Below are 24459 nucleotides of genomic sequence, written 5' to 3'. Positions count from 1 at the left end.
TCTTAAAGAGGAAACATGTTGACTGTAATGCTGCATGTTGAATGAAATATGTTCAATGTGTTGAGCGCAATAATTCCAAACTGTATAATCTGTGCTGGCAAGCTTTACACTAATAGAACAAGGCTTGAGTTTAATCCGAAGAAACGGGAGAATCACTCTGGCAATTTACCACAAAATGGGCCTCTGCCCTGTGGTCTATGTGTTCAACTCGCTGCTATGAAATTTGAACTAGTCATATCTTATTAAAGTAAATGTAGTTTTATTTTACAAGTTTCAAAGTTATCATTAGAGGCACTGTTCTACACTCCATAAATTTCACACTATTTGGGGGCTCACCCCTAGTCCTTGGTGAGTACTTTCAGAGGGACATATGAACCCAAGAATACTAAAGCAGAAAACTGTAGCGTCTATGAGCGTTTCCAGGGTTCCATAGCAACTTATGAGTTTTAAGACTGAGTTAAAGAAAGGAGATAAAGCTCGTCTCCATGACTCTTAGTTAGCAGTGAGCTCTTAGAGTTGCCCTATTAACACATACAATAAATAGTTTTGCCTCTAGGGTAAGATTTTAGTCAGTCCTGCCCTGGCACCGGTGGGTGTTCTAGCTCCTAAAGGTAAATGCTACATTGCAGCATGATGGATGCGGAGATGACACAGTCTCCCGGGGCAGCTTGCTGAGCAACACCTAACTTCTGCAAACCACAGCCTCCCTTTGGTGTCAAATCAGGCCCCTTCTTGCCACTCATGCGGTAGAGGATCAGCATCAGGCACTGCACTCACCTAAGATTTTGCTAATGTTGGAGTTATGCATGTCAGGAAAGGCCTGAAGGATTTTCCTCCTCTCATCCTTCGCCCAAACCATGAACGCATTCATTGGTCGCTTGATGTGTGGCTCGCTGCTGGCCCGGCCACGGGCATCCCTGTAGACTCGTGCTTCAGCCACAGTGGCACCTCCTGTTGGCCAACAATAATACTGCTGTAGTTTAGCTGCAGAGCCATTCATTGCTTTGCTTCCTGTAATGTTAGGGCAGGAAGAACAAGATGGGGGCAAAGCGTTATCATCTGGGTAATGCAGCACAGCTTGCCACCAGGCTCGGCTGTTTTCCCCAGGCCCTTCTCTTCTTTTTAAGTGAAGTCTTGGAAGCAGAAGACAGTTTCAAGTGACAATGCTACGGGCTCTTCTGATGTAGGCCTCAAAGACACACCGGGCAGAATGAAACTTCATGTTTTCATACACCTAGTACCTTTTTACTACAGTCAATTCCAGGGGACAGGAAGGCAATTACCGGCACTATATTATGCTAACTTTTCCTGCTGTGATCTCTCCCTTCAAAAGCAGGCTCTTACCTATCATTTTAGCCTCATTTGCCAAACACTGAAGCCACTTCCAAATAACTTACCCGAAACAGACCTGTCTTTCACAACACTGTGCCTTCGCCAGGGCTCCTCTCACTGCCTGCAAGCTCCTTCTCCTACCTCTTCATGCTAAGTCCCACTCATCCTTTCAGGCCTATTCAAATGTGGTGTGCTTCGTGAATGAATGAATGAATTCACTGAAAACTATTAATTGAGCAGTTACTGTGAGTTAGGCTTTGTGCCAGGTGCTGGGTATACAAAAGTGGATAAAACAGCACCTGCTTTTAAAGGAGCTCATGGTTCAGAAAGGAGACAGACCCCAAACAGACAATTATAACAGAGTATAGTAAGTGCTTTAATATTGAAGTAAACAGGGCACCAAGAGGGCACCAGACAGGACAGTCAGCTAATGCCTCCTAGGAAACTCTAAGCTGAGTCTCCGAGGATGAACAGGAATTAGTAGGTGAATAGGAGAGGGCAGTAAAGACAGATGGGAAGGGTAATTCAGGCCAAAGGAACAGCATCTGCAACGATGCTTCCCAGGTTGCATTCATTCCTCTTTCTTTTATGCTACATGCTCCAAAGTAATTGCGTTATCTTACGTGATTATCTCCAATACTTCCCTTCCATCTCCAGGAATATGGGACCCCTAAAGTTAGTGTTTATGTTGTAGTCATTCTTATATCCCCAGGATTTCCTATATAATAGATACTCAATAAATATTAAGTAAAAGATTGTTCGGTTTTCAACTCATATGCAAAGGTAGTAGACTAAAAAGGCAGTCATTTCAAGGTCCCGATATATTTTTCTGTTATTTAAGGGTAGTTCCTTAACATCCCCTATGGAACTATGTCTAAATTCCTGATGTTTTATAGTTTCCAAAGAAGTGACCACAGTAACACATTAGACTGAAAGAAAGTTCCTCGAGGATGCGGCAGGAGCTGGCTCTTCACTAACTATATTCCTAGGTTCCAATAAAGCACTTGGCAAACAGAGTTTCAATTAGTAAAATTCATTCAATGAATGAATGAATGAATGAATGGGTGAACATAGCGTCTGTTGTTTTTGTTTTCACGCAGCCCACCAGCACGACACACTGATGTGTGCTTTACGTGGGGCAGATAGATACCAAGCCTCTCCCTGTAGATTGTGGACCTCTGTAGTTAAATGTGAAGTTGGACTGATGGCCTCAGCCAGGGCCTCCACTGCTTAGATAGGAAAGCCTACTCCCAAAAGGTTAGAAGCAAAACATACATTAAAACCAACATTTCTACATTTTGGCAAAAATAAATCCTTTCAGCTGAGTGGAGTGATTATACAGGAACAACATGACCCAATCCATCTCTGCCATTCTACTCTATTTCCAGCTACCTTGATTAAGAAGAAATTCGTTTGTGTCAGAGCTAGTAATAAATTAGAACATTAAAGAGCACTATTATTTGGCAAATATGATCATCATTTGTTGCAAACAAAAGACAAGATAAAAGGGCCGAACTGGGTAATATTGTCAGTTCTTTTCTAAACATGAAGAAGGACAGAGGGGCCCCTTTCTGAAGACCATGTGAAGTAACATATTTTTAAAACTGCCCTTCTTCTAGGCCTACTAGACAAAATGATCCCTCACATGAAAAGTCTCAGATCCCAAGATGCATAACTAATATGCTACCTTTTTGCCACCATACCCACAGTACATTAATTTCATTTAAAATGCACTGACCATACAGGATAAATTGATTTCACTTTATATGGGTTTGACAGCCATGTTTATTGTGCAGTGAAATGTAGTGTAGCTTCCAGCTGACAATATCCATCAACACAGGGCAATATGCTGACTGCTGGGCCAGATGAAGGCATACATTACTCTGGAAGTGAAACACTCATTCAGATACGACAGTGGCTTCTCCTGAGGATCACTGTGGTAATTTATGATGCCCTCAATGCCATTACTTTACAACTGACATGGATTCAGCAATTTATATACTTGCATGCATACACATAAAAGGAGACAGGCTTGTGGAGAATGTCAGATGCAAAAACACTTCAATATTATTCTAAGTTAACTACTGTGCCACAGGTGATTAACATTTGAGATCTGCTTTTACTGTCATAGCTTTTCTTCATCTCTAGCAAAACCAAATAGCCGGCTTCCATTTATGTATTCATTGTAAATGGGAAGTTTTAATCTCCTACACACTGATCATGGTGGATTTTTAGACTCTGGTTTTAGCAGATCTTCTACTCATACCAATGGATTCTCCCAGACATGTCATACCTATGTCCAAACTCTCTCCCTTTTCATTCCACACTGCAACCTTAGCATTGCCTTCCTACTCACTTCTACCTTACTAAATTCTACCTTCTCCAAGGACAGTTCAGCTCCCACCCCACCAGCTGTCCTACACTGGCCTTGTCCATCCTCCCATGGTACATATTATTTGCACAACACTGACACTGCATTAATTACACAGCAGATCTCTAGTCTCACAAGAAGTGCTTCCAGAAACTGAGATATTCAGGCACAGTACATAGTATTAAAATGTGAATTAAGAAACCAGGGGGTATATACATCTCTTTTTTCTTATCTCCTCTTCTCTCTCCCAAGGGGCGTCAACTGAAAAGTAAATGGGGACATTCCAAGTTAAGCTAGAAATGTTGTATTGATGAGCCAACATTTTGGAAGAAGAAGAGACTTATCCAGGAAGACCAAGGTTTAAAACGACTTTTAAACTGGACCTGCTATCTGATCAGAGTCAGAATTTTAAGAAAATACAAAGAGGTCACAGCATCAAAAGAGTATTTCGAAAATGTCCCTTAACTTTCCTAAATTTTGCTTCATGAAACAAAATAGTTAGAGAATTATTCTTGTAGCAATAGAAACACATATGACTGTGTATGGGTGTATAAATTCAGAAATTTAAAAATAGAGATTGTATATTATGAACACTCTTTTAAACAAATAAGAAAAATTCTATAGAATACTATACCATGATTTTCAAAGATATGCTATTAGCCTGACTATCTGAAGCCTAAAATTGACTTTCTGCTATAATTAACTTTAGAATCTATATATCAAATGTGACTTCATACTGCTCGTTTTCAAAAATAACATCAAGTTAAAAAATAGGAGGGGGGGCACTTCATTCTAAAATAGCCAATGCTCTCTGTCACAATCCAGAGTTGTCCTAGGGAATAGCTCATAATTCTAAGAGGCAGATTCTTTTACTTTTAATAGCAGAGGAATTATCTGTGAGTTCAACGCTCCTAAATGTCTTCTCATGGAAAGAGGCTGGAAGACGCCTAGACCTATAGCTATGTATGTGGAGACTACTGCTTTCTAGCTGACCTAAGTGTCTTTAATTACCAGCAGCACCATTCCTGAATAACAGTTACTGAAAGGCCAGGAGGTCAACAGTACCACACTAGGCACAGGTCCCCTTTACTCCAGGAATCCCTAGTCTCTCCAGTTCCCCAAGGGGGCTCAGACTGGTTAATCCATCCTTCATTTCTCATATCACAGTTTGTGTAAAGACAAATTTTCAGTTAGATGAAAAAAGATAGTCTGTGAGGAAAAAATAGAAATTGCCAAGGCAAAGACTTCCTTATGAATCTATTTAAATGATTTAAAGAGAATACAGAAAGTTGAGTTTTTCCAGGTGGGTTGGAAAGAAGGCCAGTTTAACCATCATAGCCTATGGCAATGGTCCTGAACTAATCCTAGAGAGGCCCCCTTCCTGGGTAAATTCCAAGGGTTATGTGAGTGAATGAGTAAGCGTTTGGTATGGATTTGTGCATATATAAAGTTCTCCCTAAGGAGGAACTCTGGCAAATTCTATAATGTGCCTAGGAATAATTTATTTATACATTAATGCAGCAAACCTTTCTGACAGATTTCAGATGTACCCAGCATTGTGATAGAGGCTGCAAAGATAAATAACACATGTGCCTTGTTTTCAAGGAATTTGGTCCAGTGAGGGAAACAGATGCTTAAATAGAAAATTACAAAACAGTGTAAGTGCTAACAAGGGTAATTTTAAAATACTATGAAATCAGAGAAGAGAAGTTATTAATGTTGTTGGAATGGACAGAGATGAGGATCAGGGAGCCTTCAGAGAGGAAGTACTGCTTGAGTAGTATCTTAAACAAAGAGTAAGAGTTTACCAGCAGGTATGAGTGTGAAAGTATTCTAGGCTGAGAATCCAGCGTGAATATAAAGGCACAGAGTTATTTAAAAAAAAAAAAAAAAGCACGAGGGTTTTAGGGGATAAAAAGAATCTGGCTATGGCTTGAGTTTATAGGAAAAAATAGGGGAATACCAAGAGATTAAATTGGGAAAGTAAGTAGGGGCCAGATTGCTAAGTATCTTGAATACCAAGTCAAGAAGTCTAAGGTTTTTTAAAAAGCAGGGTAGTGACATGAACAAATATGTTCTACAAGAGATCAAAATGGAAGCTAAATGAGAAATTACCACTGAATAGTCTCAATGATTACTAGTGCATTGGCAAGAAAGAATAGAGAAAAATAAGGTGAATAAATACCTCTTCACAGGCTCATTAAAACTTACATTTTGTCAGACAGAATAAATGTAATATAAGTAAAATATCAGCACAAAAGATTCTCTTCTGGGATCCAGTTCTGGTAACAACAGAATAGCTTATATCAGACTAACCTTCAAGCAGATAATAACTATAAATTCTGAGGAAAATATTAAAAAACAACCAGTTGAAGGTACTTGAGACCTATCAAAATTAAGAAAAAACTGGAGAGGAATCAGTCCTATAAAAAAAGAAATTTCACTGAGTGAAACCCTTGTTTTCATAGCTTTTCCATGAGGACACTCCCCAGTCTACACAGCACCGAGTGGCTAGAATACAAACAGAAAGTCAGTCTTAATTGGATTAATGTGTCTGAAGAGAGAATTGAGGCTTATGAGTGGCTAACCCCTGAACTTCACCTGTATAGAGATGACTTCTATGATCCCAGGGGAAATCAGTGCTGCGTATTTGAAAAATCTAAGCTTAAATTTCAACTGATGTCCACTGCAAGGGAAACAGAATTTGGATTTGAATACTACCAAGTTAGAAAGTGTTCATGAACAACTTAGGCTTTCCACTGAAAACCCAGAAGGACCACTCTTCAGGTATAAAGACTATATGCCAAGACTAAGGATTCATCCTAGACTACAGACAACACTGAAACAGTTACTCCCTAATAGTGCAAAACTGAGCCTCCACAACTTCACTGTGATCAGCAAGAAAATTAAACTGCCTCCTAGCACAAAAATTTAGCATGGTTAACAGAGTAAGATAATAGAAGCCAGAATCTCTACAATTTATAATCCACAGTGTACAATCTATAATAAAAAAAAATTACTAGTTGTGCAAACAACCAGGAAAATGTGACTCGGAGACAAAAAAAAAAAAATCAACAGAAGGAAACTGAGATGGCTGAAATAGTGTAATTAGCAGACAAGAACTTTAAAGTAGCCATTATAAATATGTTCAAGGACCTAAAGGAAAAGATTATCATAATTAATGTATAAATGGGGGAAACTCAGCAGAGAAGTGAAACTGTAAAAAGAAACATGGAAATTCTAGAACTGAAAAATATATTTGATATGAAAATTCACTGAATAAACTTCATAGCATTTTTGAATGCAGAATAAAGGGTCAGTGACCTTAAAAATACAACAAAGAAATTAGCCAGTCTCAAAACAGAAAGAAAAAAGCTGAGAAAATAAAGAGACTTTGCAACATGGAGAATAATATTAAGTGTTCTAAAATATGCGTAATTAGAGTTCTAGAAAGAGAGGAGAGAGAATCATGACTGAAAAACATTTGAAGAAACACGGGTTGAAAATTATCTGAATCTGGTGAGAAACATCAACTTATAGGTTCAAGACATTCAGATAAGTGCAGGCAGAATAAATACAAAGAAAACCATACCTAAACAGCAGTAAAACTGCTGAAAACCCAAGACAAAGAGAAAATGCCAGAGAAAAAGGACACATTACATACAAGGGAACAATAATATAAATGATTGCTGATTATTCATTAGAAATAATGAAGACTGGAAGACTATGGAACATCTGTAGACTGCTGGAAAAAAAAAAATAAAGTCAATGCAATCTTATCCAGTGAACATATGCTTTGAAAATGAATGTGAAATATATTTTCAGATAAATAAAACCTGAGAGAATGAATTACCTGCAGACCCATACCAAAAGAGATAATCAAGGAAATTATTCAAGATGAAGAGGAATAATATATGATGGAATCTTAGATTTATAGGAAGAAAAGAAGAGTGCTTAAAATGATAAATACGTGACTAAATTTAAAAAGTTTTTTCTTCTGGATTTCATAATAAACAACTGGTTGTTTATTTTTAAAAGACAAGGGACTGTTCAATACAAAATATAACATTGAATTCTGGGATTTATGAAGATATATGAAGAGGTAAACTACGTGAAGAAAAATAGCACATTAGCAAAAAGGACAAAGTAGTAAATGTTAAAGGTTGCTTTATTTTATTAGAAGTGATACACTTTTAACTATAAGGACACTCAAATTAAGGATAAATAGTAAATCTCTAGAAAAAAAAACTTTTTTTTTTTTAAATAAAGAGGTATAGCTAAAATGCCAATACGGTAATTCAAATGCACTAAAAAAGGATTCAAAAGGAGACAGTAAAAAGATCAGTGGTTGCCAAGGGTGGAGGAGGGAGGGATAAACAGGTAAACACACAGGATTTTTAGGGCAATGAAAATAGTATATGATACCATAATGATGGATATATGTTATAATTTGTCCAAACACAAGGAATGCACAATATCAAGAGTGAACCCTAATATAAATTATGGACTTTGGATGATTGTCACCATAGGATCATGAATTATAATAAGTGTACCACTCTGGTGGGCTGTTGATAATAAGAGTGTACACATGTATGAGGGCAGGAAGTACATGTAAAATCTCTGTACCTTTCCCTCCATTTTACTTAGAACCTTAAATTGCCCTAAAAAATTGTCTTCATAATAATAGCTTAGAAAAAGGATTCAATTAACCAAAAGAGGGAAAGTAGTAATAGAAAGTCAAAAAACCAAAGGAACACCCCATGCGCATGCCAAAAAACAAAACAAAACAAAACAAAACAAAAACAAACAAAAACTAAGGGTACAAATAGAAAAATAGCAAGTAGTAAGACTTAATCCTATCAAATCAGTAATTACATTAAACATAAATGAATTAAATAATCCAATTAAAATTGGAGATTTCCCAGAATGAATAAAAGGTAGAACAAACAAAATAGAAAACAACTTACAAAGCCAAGAATTTGTAATTTGAAGATTGATGAAATTGGTAAACCTCTAGTAAGACTAATCAACAAAAAAGAAAAACAAAAATATTTGGATTGAAAGAGGGGATATTACTATAGATACTACTCACACATTAAAAATGGAATATTGTGAGTAACTTAATTCTAATAAATCCAACAACTTAGATGAAATGAAAAAATTCCTTGAAGGACACAAACTACAAAAATTCACTCAGGAATAAATAGAAAATTTGAATATTCTTATAGCTAAGGAAGATTTTTAATTTATAACCAATAACCTTCCCACACAATGTTAAATGGTTTCATTGGCTAGTTCTTCCAAACATCTAAGGAAGAATAGTAATCTTACATAAATTAAGAAAGTAGAGGAAGAAAGAATACTTCCCAAATTCATTTTATGAAGTAACATCATACCCTGACAGAGATTTGAACATAAGTGTAAAAATTCTTAATAAAATGTTAGCAAATTAAATGTAACAATATGTGAAATTGATAACAAAACATGATCAAGTAGAATTTATCTCAGGATAAGTCAATTTAAAATGCAATATTAATTTAGTATTTGAAATCAGAAAATGTAACTCTCTATATTAACAAAACAAATGGAAAAATATTATCTTCACACAGATTCAGAAAATACTTTTGACAAAATTCAATACCTATTCATGACAAAGACTCTCAGGAAACTAGCAATAGAAGGGAACTTCCTCAGTCTAATAAACGGCTTTAAGAAAAACCTGTAGGACATTATACTTAAGAGAGAACTACTGAATTTCCTTTTTTCCTCCAAGATGGAAAATTAGAAAGGGATGTCCACTTTTACCATTGTTAGGCAATATTCTTCTGCAGGTAAAGAAATAAAAAGCATACAAATTGGAAAAGAATAAGGAATGTTATCTGTATTCACAGATGATATAATTGTTTATAAAAAAATCCTAAGAAATCTACAAAATAATTATTAGAACCAATAAGTGAATTTACCAGTACTGCAATATACAATATAAAAACATAAAAATCACTGTACTTCTATATATTAGCAGCAATTTAAAAAATAACTTTTAAGTTTACATTCACAATAGAATTAGAAAATAAAATGCTTAGGAATAAGTTTAACCACAAAAGTATGCAAGACCTTTACACTGAAAACAATATGACATTTATGAGTTCAATTAAAGTAAACATAAATAAATGGAGAAATACACCATGTTCACAGATCTGAAAACTCAATATTGTTAAGATGCCAATTCTTTCCATATTTATCTATAGATTCAACCCCATCCCAATAAAAATTGCCAAAAGACTTTTTAAAATAAATTGGTAAGTTCATTTTTAAAATTATATGAAAAAAAAAAAGCAGTAAAAACATCCAAAACAAACTTGAAGAAAGTTGGAGGATTCAAAGTACCTGATTTCAAGGCTTACAGTAAAAATATACTTTGTGACATTGCAAAAACTAGAGTAAGGCAGTGTGGTAAAGAACAGACAGATCAATGGAACAGAATAGAGAGTCAGAATTAAACCCTCACATATATGATCAATTTCCAATAAAGACCTAGGCTATTAAAGTGGAAAATGATAATTTTTTCAATAAATAGTGTTAGAACAAGTGGATAATTATGTGTAAAAAGTAAACCTCGACCTCTTATCACACACTACATCCAACAATTAATTGAGATAAATCATAGTTTAAAACAAAAGCAAAAACTATAATGCCTCTCAAGAAAATACACTGGAGAATATTTTAGTGACTTTGTAGTAAGCAAAGATTCTTAGATACGGCAGGTAAAGCACTAAATATACAAGAAAAGTGATAAATTTAACTTTATCAAAATTAAGACTACTTATCAAAAGTGATTATTAATAAAATGAAATGTTAAAGCACAGACTGGGAAAAAATATTTACAACATATCTATCTGACAAGAACTTGTATCGAGAATATATAAAGAACACCTACCAAAAAAGTAAACAATCTAATTTATAAATAGGCAAGACTTGTACAAATACTTTACAAAAGGAGATATAGTTATGGCCAATGAGTACATGAAAAGGTATTCCATATCATTAGCCACCTGGAAATGACAAATTAAAGCCACATACAATTTTGCACCCACTAGAATGGCTTAAACACTAAATGTTGGCAAGGATACGGAGCAACTGGAATTCAAATATATTGGTAGTGGGAGTGTGAAATGGCATAACCATTTTGGAAAATAGTTTGGCAGTTTCTTATAAAATAAAATATAAACTTACCAATGACCTACAATTCCATTCTAGGTAGTTATCCAAAACAAATGAAAACTTAGCTCAGAAATAGATTTATGTAAGAACATCATAGCACTTTTATTCAGAATAACCAAAAACGGAAAATAACTGGAAAATGGACAAACTGTGGTATAGCCATACAATGGAGTACTATTCAAAATAAAATTGTTTTACCACTTAGTTAAAAAAGAAAAAAAGGAAAAACAAAAGAACAAACATAAAATGGGAAACCAAGCAAACAAACAAAGGTGATATTTTTCTGAAGATTCTTTTCTCTGTAAACCTCAGCGTGTGGCATATTCAGGCCATTGTGAAATTTTTAAAAAATGGCTTCATTTACCAAAAAGAATTATTAAAAAGGCAAAATTGGTTGTGTTTTAATACAAAGAGACTTAAATATAACATACATCCTTGGATTGCTTGACAAGCACACTATTTTAGACTACTTCAGTCTATTAGCAGAATAGTTGAGTTTCTCCTGTGACACTTTGGAAAGAGTTACATGATACATTTTATAGTCCCCTATTTGGGTTAACAGAGACAATAATCATGAGTGCATCAGAAACAAAAATCTAGAAGATGAAGGAATTTTAGAAGGGGACAGAAAAAATTAGGAAAGAAGGAGGGTATTGATATTACACAGGTTGGATTTTTTCACCAAGTTTATTTCACCAAATCTATCTTAATATTGTAGAGATCTAATTCACTACGTTGTAGGGATGACTGACAGTTGTCTGCCTATGATTAGGGAACTTCTGCTAACTTTGTACTTCCGCTTCCTGCCAGAATGTGAACTTACTTTCATTATAGGAAGGCTGCTTGAAATTCAAATTTGATTTCTTCTTAGGGAAAAAAAAGACAATTTGGCTATCCTAGTGGTTTACTTGGCAGGAAAATACATTCCATGGCTGAGCGAGAACCTTAATCGTTAGAGAAGTGATGTGTTCATTCTTCAGAGAAGGACGACACCAGCAGTGGAAGAATATGGTTTGTTCCCTGTATCTTTTGTAGCAGATCAGTAGATAGTTTAGCAAAGAATGAGTTAATGATAGGTGCCATGATTTGAAGAAGGTAAATGCAAATATGAACACACAGTTCTTCTGAGCTAGAAGCTGGTAAAAAAAAAGAAAAAGAAAAAGAAACCAACGGTACAGGAACAAAGGATGGATTAACCGTGGTACTTTGATTAAAGTATTAATTCTTTAACTAATGCAAGGGAAGGCCACAGGTAAATTTTCATTTCCCTGTTTTCATTTTAAGGCTCTTTAATCCCACTAAAAACAAATACCCTGCTTACCTCAAGTGTTGAAATTATCTATACCAAGAAATTCACTGAATAAATTAGATAGATAGATAGATAGATAGATAGATAGATAGATAGATAGATAGATAGATAAATAGATAGATATAGAGATATAAACATTTATAGTGTACACATAAAGAAAAATTCTATTGGGCAATTAGAAAACAGATATGCCACTAAATATAGTACCAAATTAATTCTTTTAAAGAGTGACAGCTTTTTTACTAGTCTAGATCAGAGACCCATTTCCAGAATAGGAACACCAGATGTATTAGAGACTTTTACTTACTATAACATTTATAAAGTGCTTTCAGTAAACACATCAATCCTCTTTATAATTCTTTGAAATACGTATGAAGGTAAATATATGTCTCACTCTATAGATGAGGAAACCAAGACTCAGAGAGGCAATGTTCCCTTCCTCTGAAATAACTGGTTGCTCTGCTAACAAGGAGCAGAGCCAGATCTGGAACCCAGGTCTTCTGACTTTAAGTCTAGTGTATTTCCCCTACACCAAAGCTACACCAGCCACTATTCAGAAATATGAAATAACTCTGATTTTTAAAGCCCACTGTTTCTTACCTGGAACATTACTTTCCCCCTGTAAGAATGCCATTTCCCTGCACTGCTAAGCACATGAGAGGAGCCTGTTACCAGTCATGAAGTCGATGCTGCTGTCTATGTGGCCTCTGAAATACTGCCCCACCAAAGATCCAAGAACATGCAAAGAAAGCACTAAGGACTGAAATTATATCAGGGATTAAAACGATGCTAAATTAATGCATTCCTTGGCTGCAGGGTTATGAGCAAGTGTTACTGTGGATAAGGCTTCTATTTTTTTCCTACTGGAAACTCCATTCTCTTTAAAAGATCAACCAGAAGAACCAAAAGGGAATTCCCTAAGGTCAGCTCTGAGGAAACATAAACCTCTAATTCAATAACTCTGCTACTGCTCTGAAAAAAGGCTTTATTATTGCAGCATCCATATGGAGCCAATTGGACATTAATGACTAATCAATCCCTCCCCTTTCTATTCTACTTAAAGTGTCACAAACCATGTTTAGATTAGCCCATTTCCTGCTTAGGATTGCTCAAGATGTCTTTTGTTCTTTCAGGACCAGCCTGATGGAGGCAGCTTAAACACCACGACCAGAGTGGCGCAGGAGTTATAAAGTGCCATATGTGAGCGAACAAAGGGGCTATACTAAAGCCTTTTGTGGGATTTGTTAATGTTTTTCATCTGAGCTTAAAAAGGCTTAATGACTTTGTGGTGAGCTGATGCATGTGGCTCGTGGCTTTGCAAAATGAAGGAAATTCTAACCATTGATACAGCAGTCTGTATTTTCAAAAGTCTCCTGCTTTCAGTTTTGGTGTCCATGTTTACTTTTTTTTTTTTTTTTTTTTTAATTCTCAAGTTATATTTGCTTTCCACAGACAACTCAACAGAGCCTTTTATCTTGTTTCAACTATGGGATCCAAGGGGCAATGAGATAACTTACGTGATTATTTTAATAATCGGAAAGTAGCAGGAAACATCGCACATTCTACTTTTTATCTATTTGCTATTTGTATACACAGGAGGAAGGTTTACAAGCCTTTGAGCCCAGGCAAAAAGGCATCATTTAAGTTTGAACCAGAGATCACTGTGGAGGAAATCAGACAATAATAGTTTCTGGCTTCCTAAGTTTTCAGGGGAACCAGGCTCAGATTCCAGCAGATCCCCTTGGAGAATACAGAGGCTGGTGAAAGCCTGGGAGACTAAACAATTGACGCAGCTCAGCGGCTTCTGGCTTCATTCGACTCAATGTGCGACCATAGACTGTACACGGAATTAAGAAGCACAAACCAAGATGAAGCAAACCTCTGAGTAGGTTAACAAAGATACTACGAACTCCATCCTCTTGTTTCCATCCTTATCACTCTTCAGTTGCCTTGGCTTCACTGCCTCTGGTGGATTATTTTAAATACTAGCCTTTTAGCTGCTTTTTCCATTTCCAGTTTTGAGTCCCCAGTCCCTACTTAAACAATTCTTCCTAGTTTCAGCCAGGGTGACCCATCACAAATATAATTCTGACCAGAGCATTCCTATACAAAGGTCTTCAATGGCTCCCTAATGCCTGAAAGATGAAGTCCAAACTCCTCAGTATGATATACAAGGTTCTCCATGACCTGGCTCTCCACTTACATCTTTAGTTCCATCTCTGGCTACTCGAAAATTTTTTGCTTTATAATACTGAACTACTTCTAGTTCTCCATATATCATGTTCCTTCATACTAAGAGTTCATGCTTTCCATTTTTCTGGAATTTCCTATCAAACTTGCAATTAACTCATTCTTTGACTCATGTCAGGGATCATCTCCAGGCAGTCTTACACAGTTTGTCAGGTTGGGCTAAGTATTTTAGACTCTGACAGCACCCTGTGCCTACCTCTATCTTAACATTTACCATATTTTATCCAAATTTCCAGTTGTATGCACCCACCTTCTTCACTAGACTGTACTCCAGAGGGGCAGAAACCGCATTGCGTCTTATTCATAACTGCTTCCCCAGGGTCTGGTACATAAGCTAGCATAAGATAAGTACTCAAATGTCACAGTAGAGAGCAGTGGACAACTTCAACAGTGAAAATTTTAGAGTGAGATTCAGACATCTACATGTTGCATTAGAACATGGGTATTTCTGAAATCAGATTTTATATAAATGCCATTTTATTTCTTCTACTCTGTCAAGCACTTTGCCTTACTTGAACCCTCTGTAAAATAAGAATGGCTTTAAAATAAGAATAAGATGGGAAAATGTACCCACAGTTGTTTGGAACTCAGTGATCATTGATTCTAATATTACTTCTTTTATTGACTTTCCACACTGTACAGTTTTGAAATCCCAGCCTCCCACTTTCAGGGAAATCCTGAAATGATGAGAAGGCAAGTCTGAGCTTTTTGGAAATACTAAATCTGAAAGCTAGTCTAATGCTGTAGGGTGTGTATAAATACATACAAGTGAAGCATGTATTCAAACAGGCATATGGTGGGACTTTTCCTAGACAGTCATTATGAAACGGATAAAACATGCTCATAGAATGAGAATTTTAACATCAGTATACTGAAGATCATCTAATACACATTCCTCATTCCATATGAAGAAACTCCAAGGTTTAGAGAGGTTAAATGCCCAAGTATCATATTTAGTAACTGGAAAAATCACAATGAACTCAAATATAACTATTTCCAAAGTTTCACAATTGCCATAAAAATAAATTTCTAAAATGGTCAGCTGAATTGTTTCAATGGCGTCCAGACTTAGCTTTAAAAACTCTTAACAAAATTAATTTAATTCGTCTCTCTTCTTCAGTTCATTCCATTTGTTCCAGGGAATTTGCTTTTTACTGGAATGAGAGATGCAGATCATAGGTGCAGTAAAAGCTAATTTTTTTAAGGTTTGGGCTATGGAAATAGTATTAGAAGGAGATGGCTCAAGGATTTGGAGCAATCAATTCAATTTTACAGATCAAAACTTCTTTGCCCTGCAAAAATGGTGAAAGTATTGGAGAAGTACCTAATATTTGTGTGGTTTGAAAGATCAAAAAAAAAAAAAAACTTTCACAAATTTCTATTTCTCATTAAATTTTTCTGCTTTTTAATGAAAACCAACAAGAAAATCTACTTCAACAAAGGCAACCAACTCAATCAGCTCATCTGAGAGAAAAATGGGAGTCAGTGTAGCTCAGATGCTATGTAGTTAAAAAGGTCTGAGTTTGAATTTTTTTAACATTTTATATTGATTTATAATAATTTTACAATGTTGTTCAAATTCCAGTGTAGAGCACAATTTTTCAGTTATACATGAACATATATATACTCATTGTCACATTTTTTTCTCTGTGAGCTACCATAAGATCTTGTATGTATTTCCCTGTGCTATGCAGTATAATCTTGTTTATCTATTCTACATTTTGAAATCCCAGTGAGTTTGAATTTTTATTTGATCTTTCCTAACTAAGTAACCTTGCATAAATTATTTCCCTTCTCTAAACTCATCTCCTTATAAAAGAGAGTTAATAATTTCTACCTGGTTGGGTCCTTGTCAGGATTCAGTGAGAATGTAAATTTCCTAGCAGTGACTGGAACCCAGTACCCACTCACTAAACAGTAGTTGCCCTTAGAAATAGTAGCAGAAGTAATGGCAAGAGAAGTAATAGAATGTCTATTCTAGTACCAGGAACATAGCAGGTGCTTAACTCATATGTGCTCCTCGTCTAGTCTTTCCCCACACCTGGCTGATATTTCCTGTAATGCACAGTCCTGCTGTCCAGGGTAGTGATAAAATGAACCCTTAGCTGTGCAGTGCAATTTACTACTTAATGGAGCCTCTTTTCTGCCCCAAAGCTAAGAATATATTTCAATAGTGTCCCTGTGATATAGAACTAAAATGCACTGAATATGCATAAGATGCAATCAAAAAGACCATCTCACGTCTCTCCAGTTCCCACCTCTGAGTCCTGTAACCAGACTATGCTTGCTGCTCAGTCTGAGCCAGAAAAAAAAAAAAAAAAAAAAAGGAAGAACCCATTATCTTGTGAATTTATGGATCAGCTTTTTATAAAGGACTTGTTGGAATAACAAAGAATTAGAATTATTGACTGTATAATAAATGAAGGGCAAAAAGTTTCAGGGACATTTGACAGTTGATTTTCCTTTCTCCCCTACTAGCAGTTCTGCAATTCTGCAGCATGGAGTAGCTGTGGTTTCTCTTCTTCATTTTGTCCTTATGCAGGAGGAACCTTCCTAGTGAAAAGTGAGCTTATATTGAGGAAGCATGAAGTGATTTCTCTGCCATGAAAGTAAACACATATACCAGTAAGCAGCCATTTTTATTTTTAGTAAAAATTTTAAATGGTTGAATATATTGCTTATGAAATTCTTCTCTCCAGGGCTGAGACCTAGGATATTAAGTTTTAGTTCAGAGTTACTTTTTACAGCCTACTCCTAAATGTAACAGTCTACAATACAGCGTAAATGCCTATGGATTCTTATACAATCTCTTCCCTCTGGTACCACGACCTAATCTGGGGCATCAGGTCTAAGGGTAAGTAGCCACTGAACAAAATAACTGGAAAAAAATTACTCTCCTCTAGTGAGAGGCAAAAGAACGAGACTGAGCTGCAAGACATCAAACAGTCACAGCAAGGTGAAATTACACGTAAATGAGCATTCTACCCAAGGGGGGAAAAGGTATTTTTATTTACTTATTTATTTTTATTTGGTACAAAAAGGGCATTTTTAATGTGACTTGAATGAAACCCTCCTAACACCTACTCAGCTCTCTCATGATGTAACACGAAAAGACACCCATTGAATATCCCCTCTGAAAGGACATTTAAAGAGAACAGAGGAATATAGAGACTAACAGATTGCCAAGGCTAACCTAACTGCTGCTTTTCCATTATTTTTAACCTCTATACATAATCTAAGACAGTCTTGAACAACTAAAGGCTAATGTCTGTTTAGTTGGTAGCAAAGTCCAAATTCCTCAGCCTGACACTCAGGACCCTCCATAATATGCAACCCAGCTATTTTTACAACATGTACAATTCAACAAACATTTACTGAGTACGAACATGTAGAAGGGTCTGTACTGGGCTTGGTGGAGAACACAGAGATGAGAAGTGACTCTTCCCTTCTGCAACTTCCTATGAATGTCTATGTGCTTTACCGTTTCTGTGTCTGTTTGGTTTATTCCCTCAATTGAAAGTTTTTCTCCTCTTTTTAAAACCCAAACCTAGGCTTATCCCCAGCTATATTCCTATCAGGCCTTCCAGAATTATTGCTGTCTACAAAGCACTGTAGCTTTCTTTTCTAAACAGCACTCTTTTCTGTTTCTCTAATGATGTACTTAAACACACAACACCTTAGGCTGCTCTGCTTTCTGTGTATGCTAATATTATTATCCCAGCTATATTACTAGCTCTTGGAGAATACAGTATAGTCCATCTTTTAAAAAATCATTCTCTCCGTGCCCATAACAGTGCTATGTACAAAAAAGATAATCAGTAAATTACAACTTAAACATGTGGGTAAAACTGAAACTGGGGGACTCTGAGTAGAGACAGATCCTGACTGGAAAGACCTGGCTATCAGTACTGGTGACTCAGGGTACAGAGAACCACCTCTAAAGACTAGGAAATGACAGATAGTGTGTGTGAGCAAACAGTGATAGACAAGCAGAGTAAAATGAAATGATGAACCTAAAAGAGGGAGATATTTGAAGATAAGAATTTCTTAATTAAAGAAAAAAAAAGGAAGGAATTCAGTAACAGAACACAGGGGAGAGCTGGTGGGTATCTACTTTATGGAATAAGTCAGAAGCGCAGTTATCATAACTTGAAAAGAAGGAAAAGACCAATCAGGAAAAGAAAATAAAAGGCTGGTCTCAAATTCAGTCCTGACTCTAAGCGGAGAGAATTTAAAGAGCGCACCAAACTGGCCTGATGCTCTTTACGCTGCACCAGCCCAAGGCTGGGCTGGATTCCAGAGCCTGCAGATGGGAAGTCAAGTAGCTCTTGCTGCCGAGAGAAGAGGGTTCTGGGACAGGGAATTAGATGAGCTCCACACCTCGAAAGCTACACAGTCAGTCCAAACATGGCAGATAGACCTCTATCAGCCAGGGTTTAGTCTAATGTGTTGGTTTATGGGAAGCAGACGTACATACTGCTGAGGAAACACAGACTGATTCTGCAGTCCCACTGGGAACACATGCCGGCTGCTCTTGTCTTGGGTCTAATTTTCACGATAGATGGTGTTAAATCTTTTGTCGCCCAGTTGCTGTAGCAATCTGTGTGATTCAGTAATGGCACAGACAAGCATTTCTTCCCCAGAACAGAGGATATTCACCCAGAAAACTAGATAATTTTGTGTGTGTGCGTGGTGATTATATACACTGTCAGTGATACCTCTTCAGAGAAGGCAGCTCACTGAGAAACCAGCTATTGGACAGGGCTAGGTTCCTCCCTAAAGGAAGGCTAGGTCTTTGATTGGGCTTTCTAGCTTAAGCAACTCTGAGCTCCCTTTATGGAGTCTTAGAGGATGGAGTTATACAAGAATCTTGACATTTCACTCTCTTGTCCCATCAGGACTATCCATCACTTGGAGAGTTCAATGGAAATTGTTTTCAACCAACATTAAAAGTTATTTGGGAGCTTTTAAGTCACAGCAAATATATTTCTTTAAGAGAAGTTTATTTGCTTGTTTAAGAGAGCTGCACTTTATATATAGTGCTGATATAAACTGGTGCACAGGATCCTCTAAAACTGTTTATATCCACAGTAAAATACATTTTTGTGATACTCATACAACAGAGTTAGTCCAGAGCCAAGGGCTTTGTGAACTCTGCTTATCTCCTAGCCTGGGAAGCTGTTACTCAGTCCTTACCATGTCTCGGGTCTTCCAGGCCACCCGTCCTGGCCTCAGACCTCAGGCTGCTGGTTGCATATAGACTGCTTCACTTATTCATTTCACTGAGCTGCCTGGAAACACTGTTTTCGGCAGCTTTGAAAGGGCAGACCCATAAGCCCACAGCAAGGCTCTGGTTAGTGCTCCCTTCTGATTTACACGGGTCTTTAAACAGTATAATTCCTCATCTTTTATTCCTGGTGTATACTCTAGTACTTGGACACCTTATTGGACAAAGATGTCTCATCCTGGATATATTTCTATAATAATTTCACTTATTTAAAAGATGGCATGGTCCCTAATTGAAACTTTTTACCTCCTAGTTGAATTGAAGGTGAATTATTTCAATTGTAAGGCAGTAGAATAACAGTTAAAAAAACTATTGACTAGAAGTCATCTAGCCCAACTTCCTCACCTACGGCTGAGAACATTCAGGGAAAGAAGATGACTTGCTTAGGGTGGAATGACGCGAAGTTAAGTTTCCTGAAGGGGAGACATGTGGAGAAGTGTTAAGTTTTATCTTGTTGGAATCCAAAAGTCAGACGAGAATCAATGGGTAGAAGTTACAAGGAAGCAGACAAATAACAAAGAATTAATAATCAGAACTGAAATGAACTTCTCAAGAAGTAGTCAGTTTTCTGTCATTAGACTGAGGCATTTGAACAGAAGTGAGATGACTACTTGTCTGGGATGTAAAAAGGGATGTCTTGGATGGAATTGTACATTTGATTACGTCTCTCCTTTATTCCAGTTCTGAGAATCTAAGTGTTGTGATGTGAAACACTATATTCTGGTGGGCTTGAACTAATAATGACCTTTACATTCCAAAGCGTAAGCAGATGTAGCCTTTAAATCCCACCCCAGATTATGCTGCAGCTTGCCTCTGCTGCCTTGAATGAGCCATGTATCACTGAGTCAATCTTCCTTTTCTACCATGAGTAAGGATGCAGGGAGGGGAAAGGAAATGAGAAAAGCTTCAAAGATTTCCCAGAGTATGGATCAAAGGGTAAGCAGAATTTTTAAGAGAAGACATGGTGCATTTTGGGGGAAAAAGAGGAAAAGTTGCAGTCTCTGTTATTTGTCTATAAACAGAGAGCTTAAGTTGACAATAATAAAGTTATCCTGAGATTTAGAACTTAGAAGCAATCAGAAGTTCACACACACAAAAATAAATAAATAAAAAATGAAGCTTTCAGAAGGGTTAGGGCCATCTTGGCTGGGATCCAATTCACAAACTCAGTACAAATCTATAAAACCTTTCTAAGCAAATCTGAGACTCTGAGAGCAACAGTTCTAAAAGGGGCTATTCTTGGTGCACATATCCATTTCCATTCAAATCAATGCAAGTTTTTAATACATGGAAGACAGCACATCATTATAGTTCCAACCCAGGGTCCAAAAGCCTGCCTAATACTAATCACTTTCAGAGCTCATTCCTCCCAGAGCTCATGCTCCACTATGCCCCACATCAAAATGAGGTGTGGCCTCCCTCCGAGGCTGGGACACAAAAACTGAATTTGAGAAGTAAAAGAAGTGTTAGAGGAATACTTTCTTACCCAAACTATTTGGTGAAACAGAAAAAAAGAACAGTATCCCTTTAGGGACCCCAGGTGTGTGAGGGGGAAGAAATAGGAGGGAAAGAACATAAAAAAGAAGGCGAGCTACAACTATGGTTGCCAGGGGAAAAGAAGGAGAGGAAAGGAAAAGAAGAGCGGGGCTCCATCTGTGAAAGGTAATCAGGAAATGCTACTAGAGAGATCTTCTCATCAGTAAAAAGAAAAGATCAAGGGACTTGAAAACACGATTCAGCAAGTGGTGCAAACATACTCTCAAAGGTATTATTAGTCTCCTCTTTTATTTCCCTGAAAAAAATACTGAGTGGAAGGTATCGTGGACAGATCACCTTTCTTATAAGAAACACACTCTGTATTTCATGAAGACCCTAGTAATAATCTTGGATTTGGAGGGGACCCTGGAGATAATGGAATCCAACATACTTCTTTTAAAAGATAAAGAAAGTTAAGCCCAGAGGCATTAGTCACTTATTTGCCTTCATTTAGCAAAGGAACTTTAAGCCAAATATCCCAATAACCAGGCCAGAGCCCTTTCTGCTATACTTAGTGACCCTGAAATTAGGAGAGAGTTGGGACAAGAACTGAACTCTTGCCTAAGAAGAATGAGGAGAGTGGAAATGCCATATGAAAAGTCCATAAAAAGTTGAACATCTGTTCATCATTCTTAATGCAGGGTGACAGACTCAACTAATTGAGTCCTTCCTTTCTTACATGCCTTACACAGGACCTAACAAATTTTGTGTACTCAATACATATAAAGCCTTCAAATGCTCCAAAGTGTAACAAACCTTAAACATGTTTCCTAAGCCCCCAGCACCAATGAATTGGTAGTTTTATAAATATCATGATGAACAAGAAATGCTGTCTTGTCATATTCAAGCCAAATAACAGCTGGACTTTAAAAATAAAATTTTGAAGACATTTGCCTTTTATATTTTTAATTTCTGTTTTCCTGGCGTATGGTTTTGTCATTTGATTTTTGATGAGTGGTTAATACACATGCACAGCTGCCTCTTTTGGTGACCTTTCCCTTGCTGCTTCCACGCTCAAAACTATGAAACAGGTCTACAAGTTGCTTACTGAGCGATACCGGCATTTTTACAACTGGCAAACATTTTCCTTGTAAGCCAGGCTTACTTTAGTCACTTCAGAAGCAATAAAGGAGAATGGGGTGAAAAAGGAAAAAGGTCATAATCCCTTAAAGTTATTGTTATGCATTATTCACAATAGGAAAGACATTTAACAACCTAAGTATATATTAACAGATGAATGGAATAAAGAAAATGTTATATACATATTATTCATGTGATGATATATTTGTCATTTATATATTATGAATGTATATATTTATATTACATATTATTATATAATAGTATGTGATATAAATATTATTCATCGATTAAAAATAGAAGGAAACCCTGCCATTTGCAACAACATGGATGGATCCTGAAGGCATTACACTAAGTGAAGTCAGATGGAAAAAGACAAATACTACACAATCTCACATATGTGTGAATCTAAAAAGGCTGAACTCAGAAACAGAGAGTAGAATTATGGCTTTCAGGGACTAGGGCATGGGGGCAATGCGGAGATGCTGGTCGAAGGGAATAAACTAGTTATACTGAGGATCTAGTACACAACAGGGTGACTATAGATAAGAACAGTGTCTTATATACTTGAAAGCTGCTAAGAGAGTAGTTTTATAATTTTCTCATCGAAAAAAAGGTAACTTGTGAAGTGTGGTGTTAACTAGCCTTATTGTGGTAATCATTTCCCAATACATACGTGTAACAAATCATCAGGTCGACACCTTAAATTTGCACCGATGTTATATATATGTTAATTATATCTCAATAAAGCTGGAAAAAAAATTAACTGTTGGTCCAAAGTCAGAGGAAGCATGGAGATGATGATGGGTGGACTAAGAAGGGAAGAAGACATCCTGGGCAAAATCTGCAAAACTCAGCAGCGAATGGATCGATCTCACCTAAGTAGCTTTCACTCGGAATCTCTGTGGGGAACAAAGGCTTAATTTTCTTAGCAATTTTCTCAGTGATAATTATATCTGTCTTATCTTTGTATGCATTTTCCTTTTAATCTTCTGTCTTCCTTCACTAGACTTTAAGTTCCAAGAGGTCAGGAACATATTTGTTTTGCTTCCTTTGGTTTATCCAGTGTCTGATTTAGGGACTGGCACACAGACCAGGCACTCAAGAAATGTCTGTCTGTTTGTTTTCAGCCCACAGACTGACTGAAGGAGTGAACAGATTTTTTAGGTATTCTTTCACTTCAGTCCCTCCTTCCTCCTCCTCATAAGGGAAATATGGAGGAGCAAAGTGCAGAAGGTATTATGCATACCTGTTATCTACTCTGACTTTAAGATGAACTGTAACTCCAGCAGGCTTTGTAATCAGCATACGCTTGAACAGACGCCAGGAAATATCCTGAAGTCAGCAGAAGGCTGCTGCCCATCCCAGCAGTCCTCACAAAGGCACTGCACTTCTGTCGGTATTAGAGCAGGTAACCTGACTCCATTCATGAACTCACAGTCCCCCAAAAGCACACGAGGTCTCAATGGCAGCTCTGGGCAAGCTTCGGAAGGGAGATTTTCACACGCTCCTTAAGCTCCTGGGCCACTACAGCCCTTCTACGATTACACTCGTCAGGCATTGCTGCTGTGTGTGACAGAGTAACACGAGAGCTGGTGCATGGCATGACTTGCTATATTTAGGGGAGAGGAAATGGGCCATACTGAGGAAGGTCACAAGGAGTTTGTTCAGAGAAATGAAGGCACCGCATGTGTATCTGTATGTACAGGGGGTGCAGGACAGCACAGTGCTTCGGGTCTGGGGCTCTGGAGTCAGGCTGCCCAGGATCAACTCCCAGCTCTAGCCTTACTAGCTCTGTGACCTGCGGCAAGTCAATTATTCTCAGCCTTAATTTTCTCATCTGTAAAATGGAAGAAAAATACCTTCTTTACAGAGTTGTATATGATTTAAATGAGAAAATATGCACTAAAAGTCTAGCACGTTCTCTAGCACGTAAGTGCTTGATAAATGTTTGCTTAAAAAAAGCAGAGTAACCAGGAAATTGGTTTGGATTCAGAAAACCTGGGTATTGAATGGAATTCCCAAAGATATTTCTATACAGTATGTTTCTTTACAGTTGTTTTTTCATTTTTTCTT

At 37.0% G+C, this 24459-nt stretch overlaps 1 protein-coding gene across 35 annotated transcripts in view; it reads right to left on the bottom strand.

Moving 5' to 3' along the window:
• The window catches only part of SOX6 (SRY-box transcription factor 6), a 561278-nt gene that overhangs the window by 17656 nt on the left and 519163 nt on the right, over nucleotides 1-24459 (bottom strand). For 30 of the 35 annotated variants that reach the window (XM_074372343.1, XM_074372328.1, XM_074372335.1 and 27 more), the window contains one exon: nucleotides 778-1011. In XM_074372343.1, the coding sequence (XP_074228444.1) occupies nucleotides 778-1011 (234 nt within the window). The remainder of the gene's footprint in view (nucleotides 1-777; nucleotides 1012-24459) is intronic. The other 5 variants (XM_074372329.1, XM_045523807.2, XM_010964824.3 and 2 more) reach the window with 1 other exon arrangement.

This window comes from Camelus bactrianus, chromosome 10 (assembly GCF_048773025.1).
Source record: "Camelus bactrianus isolate YW-2024 breed Bactrian camel chromosome 10, ASM4877302v1, whole genome shotgun sequence".
Taxonomy (NCBI): Eukaryota; Metazoa; Chordata; class Mammalia; order Artiodactyla; family Camelidae; genus Camelus; species Camelus bactrianus.
Note: the sequence above shows the minus strand (reverse complement) of the source record. Positions and strands in the feature narration are given on the sequence as shown.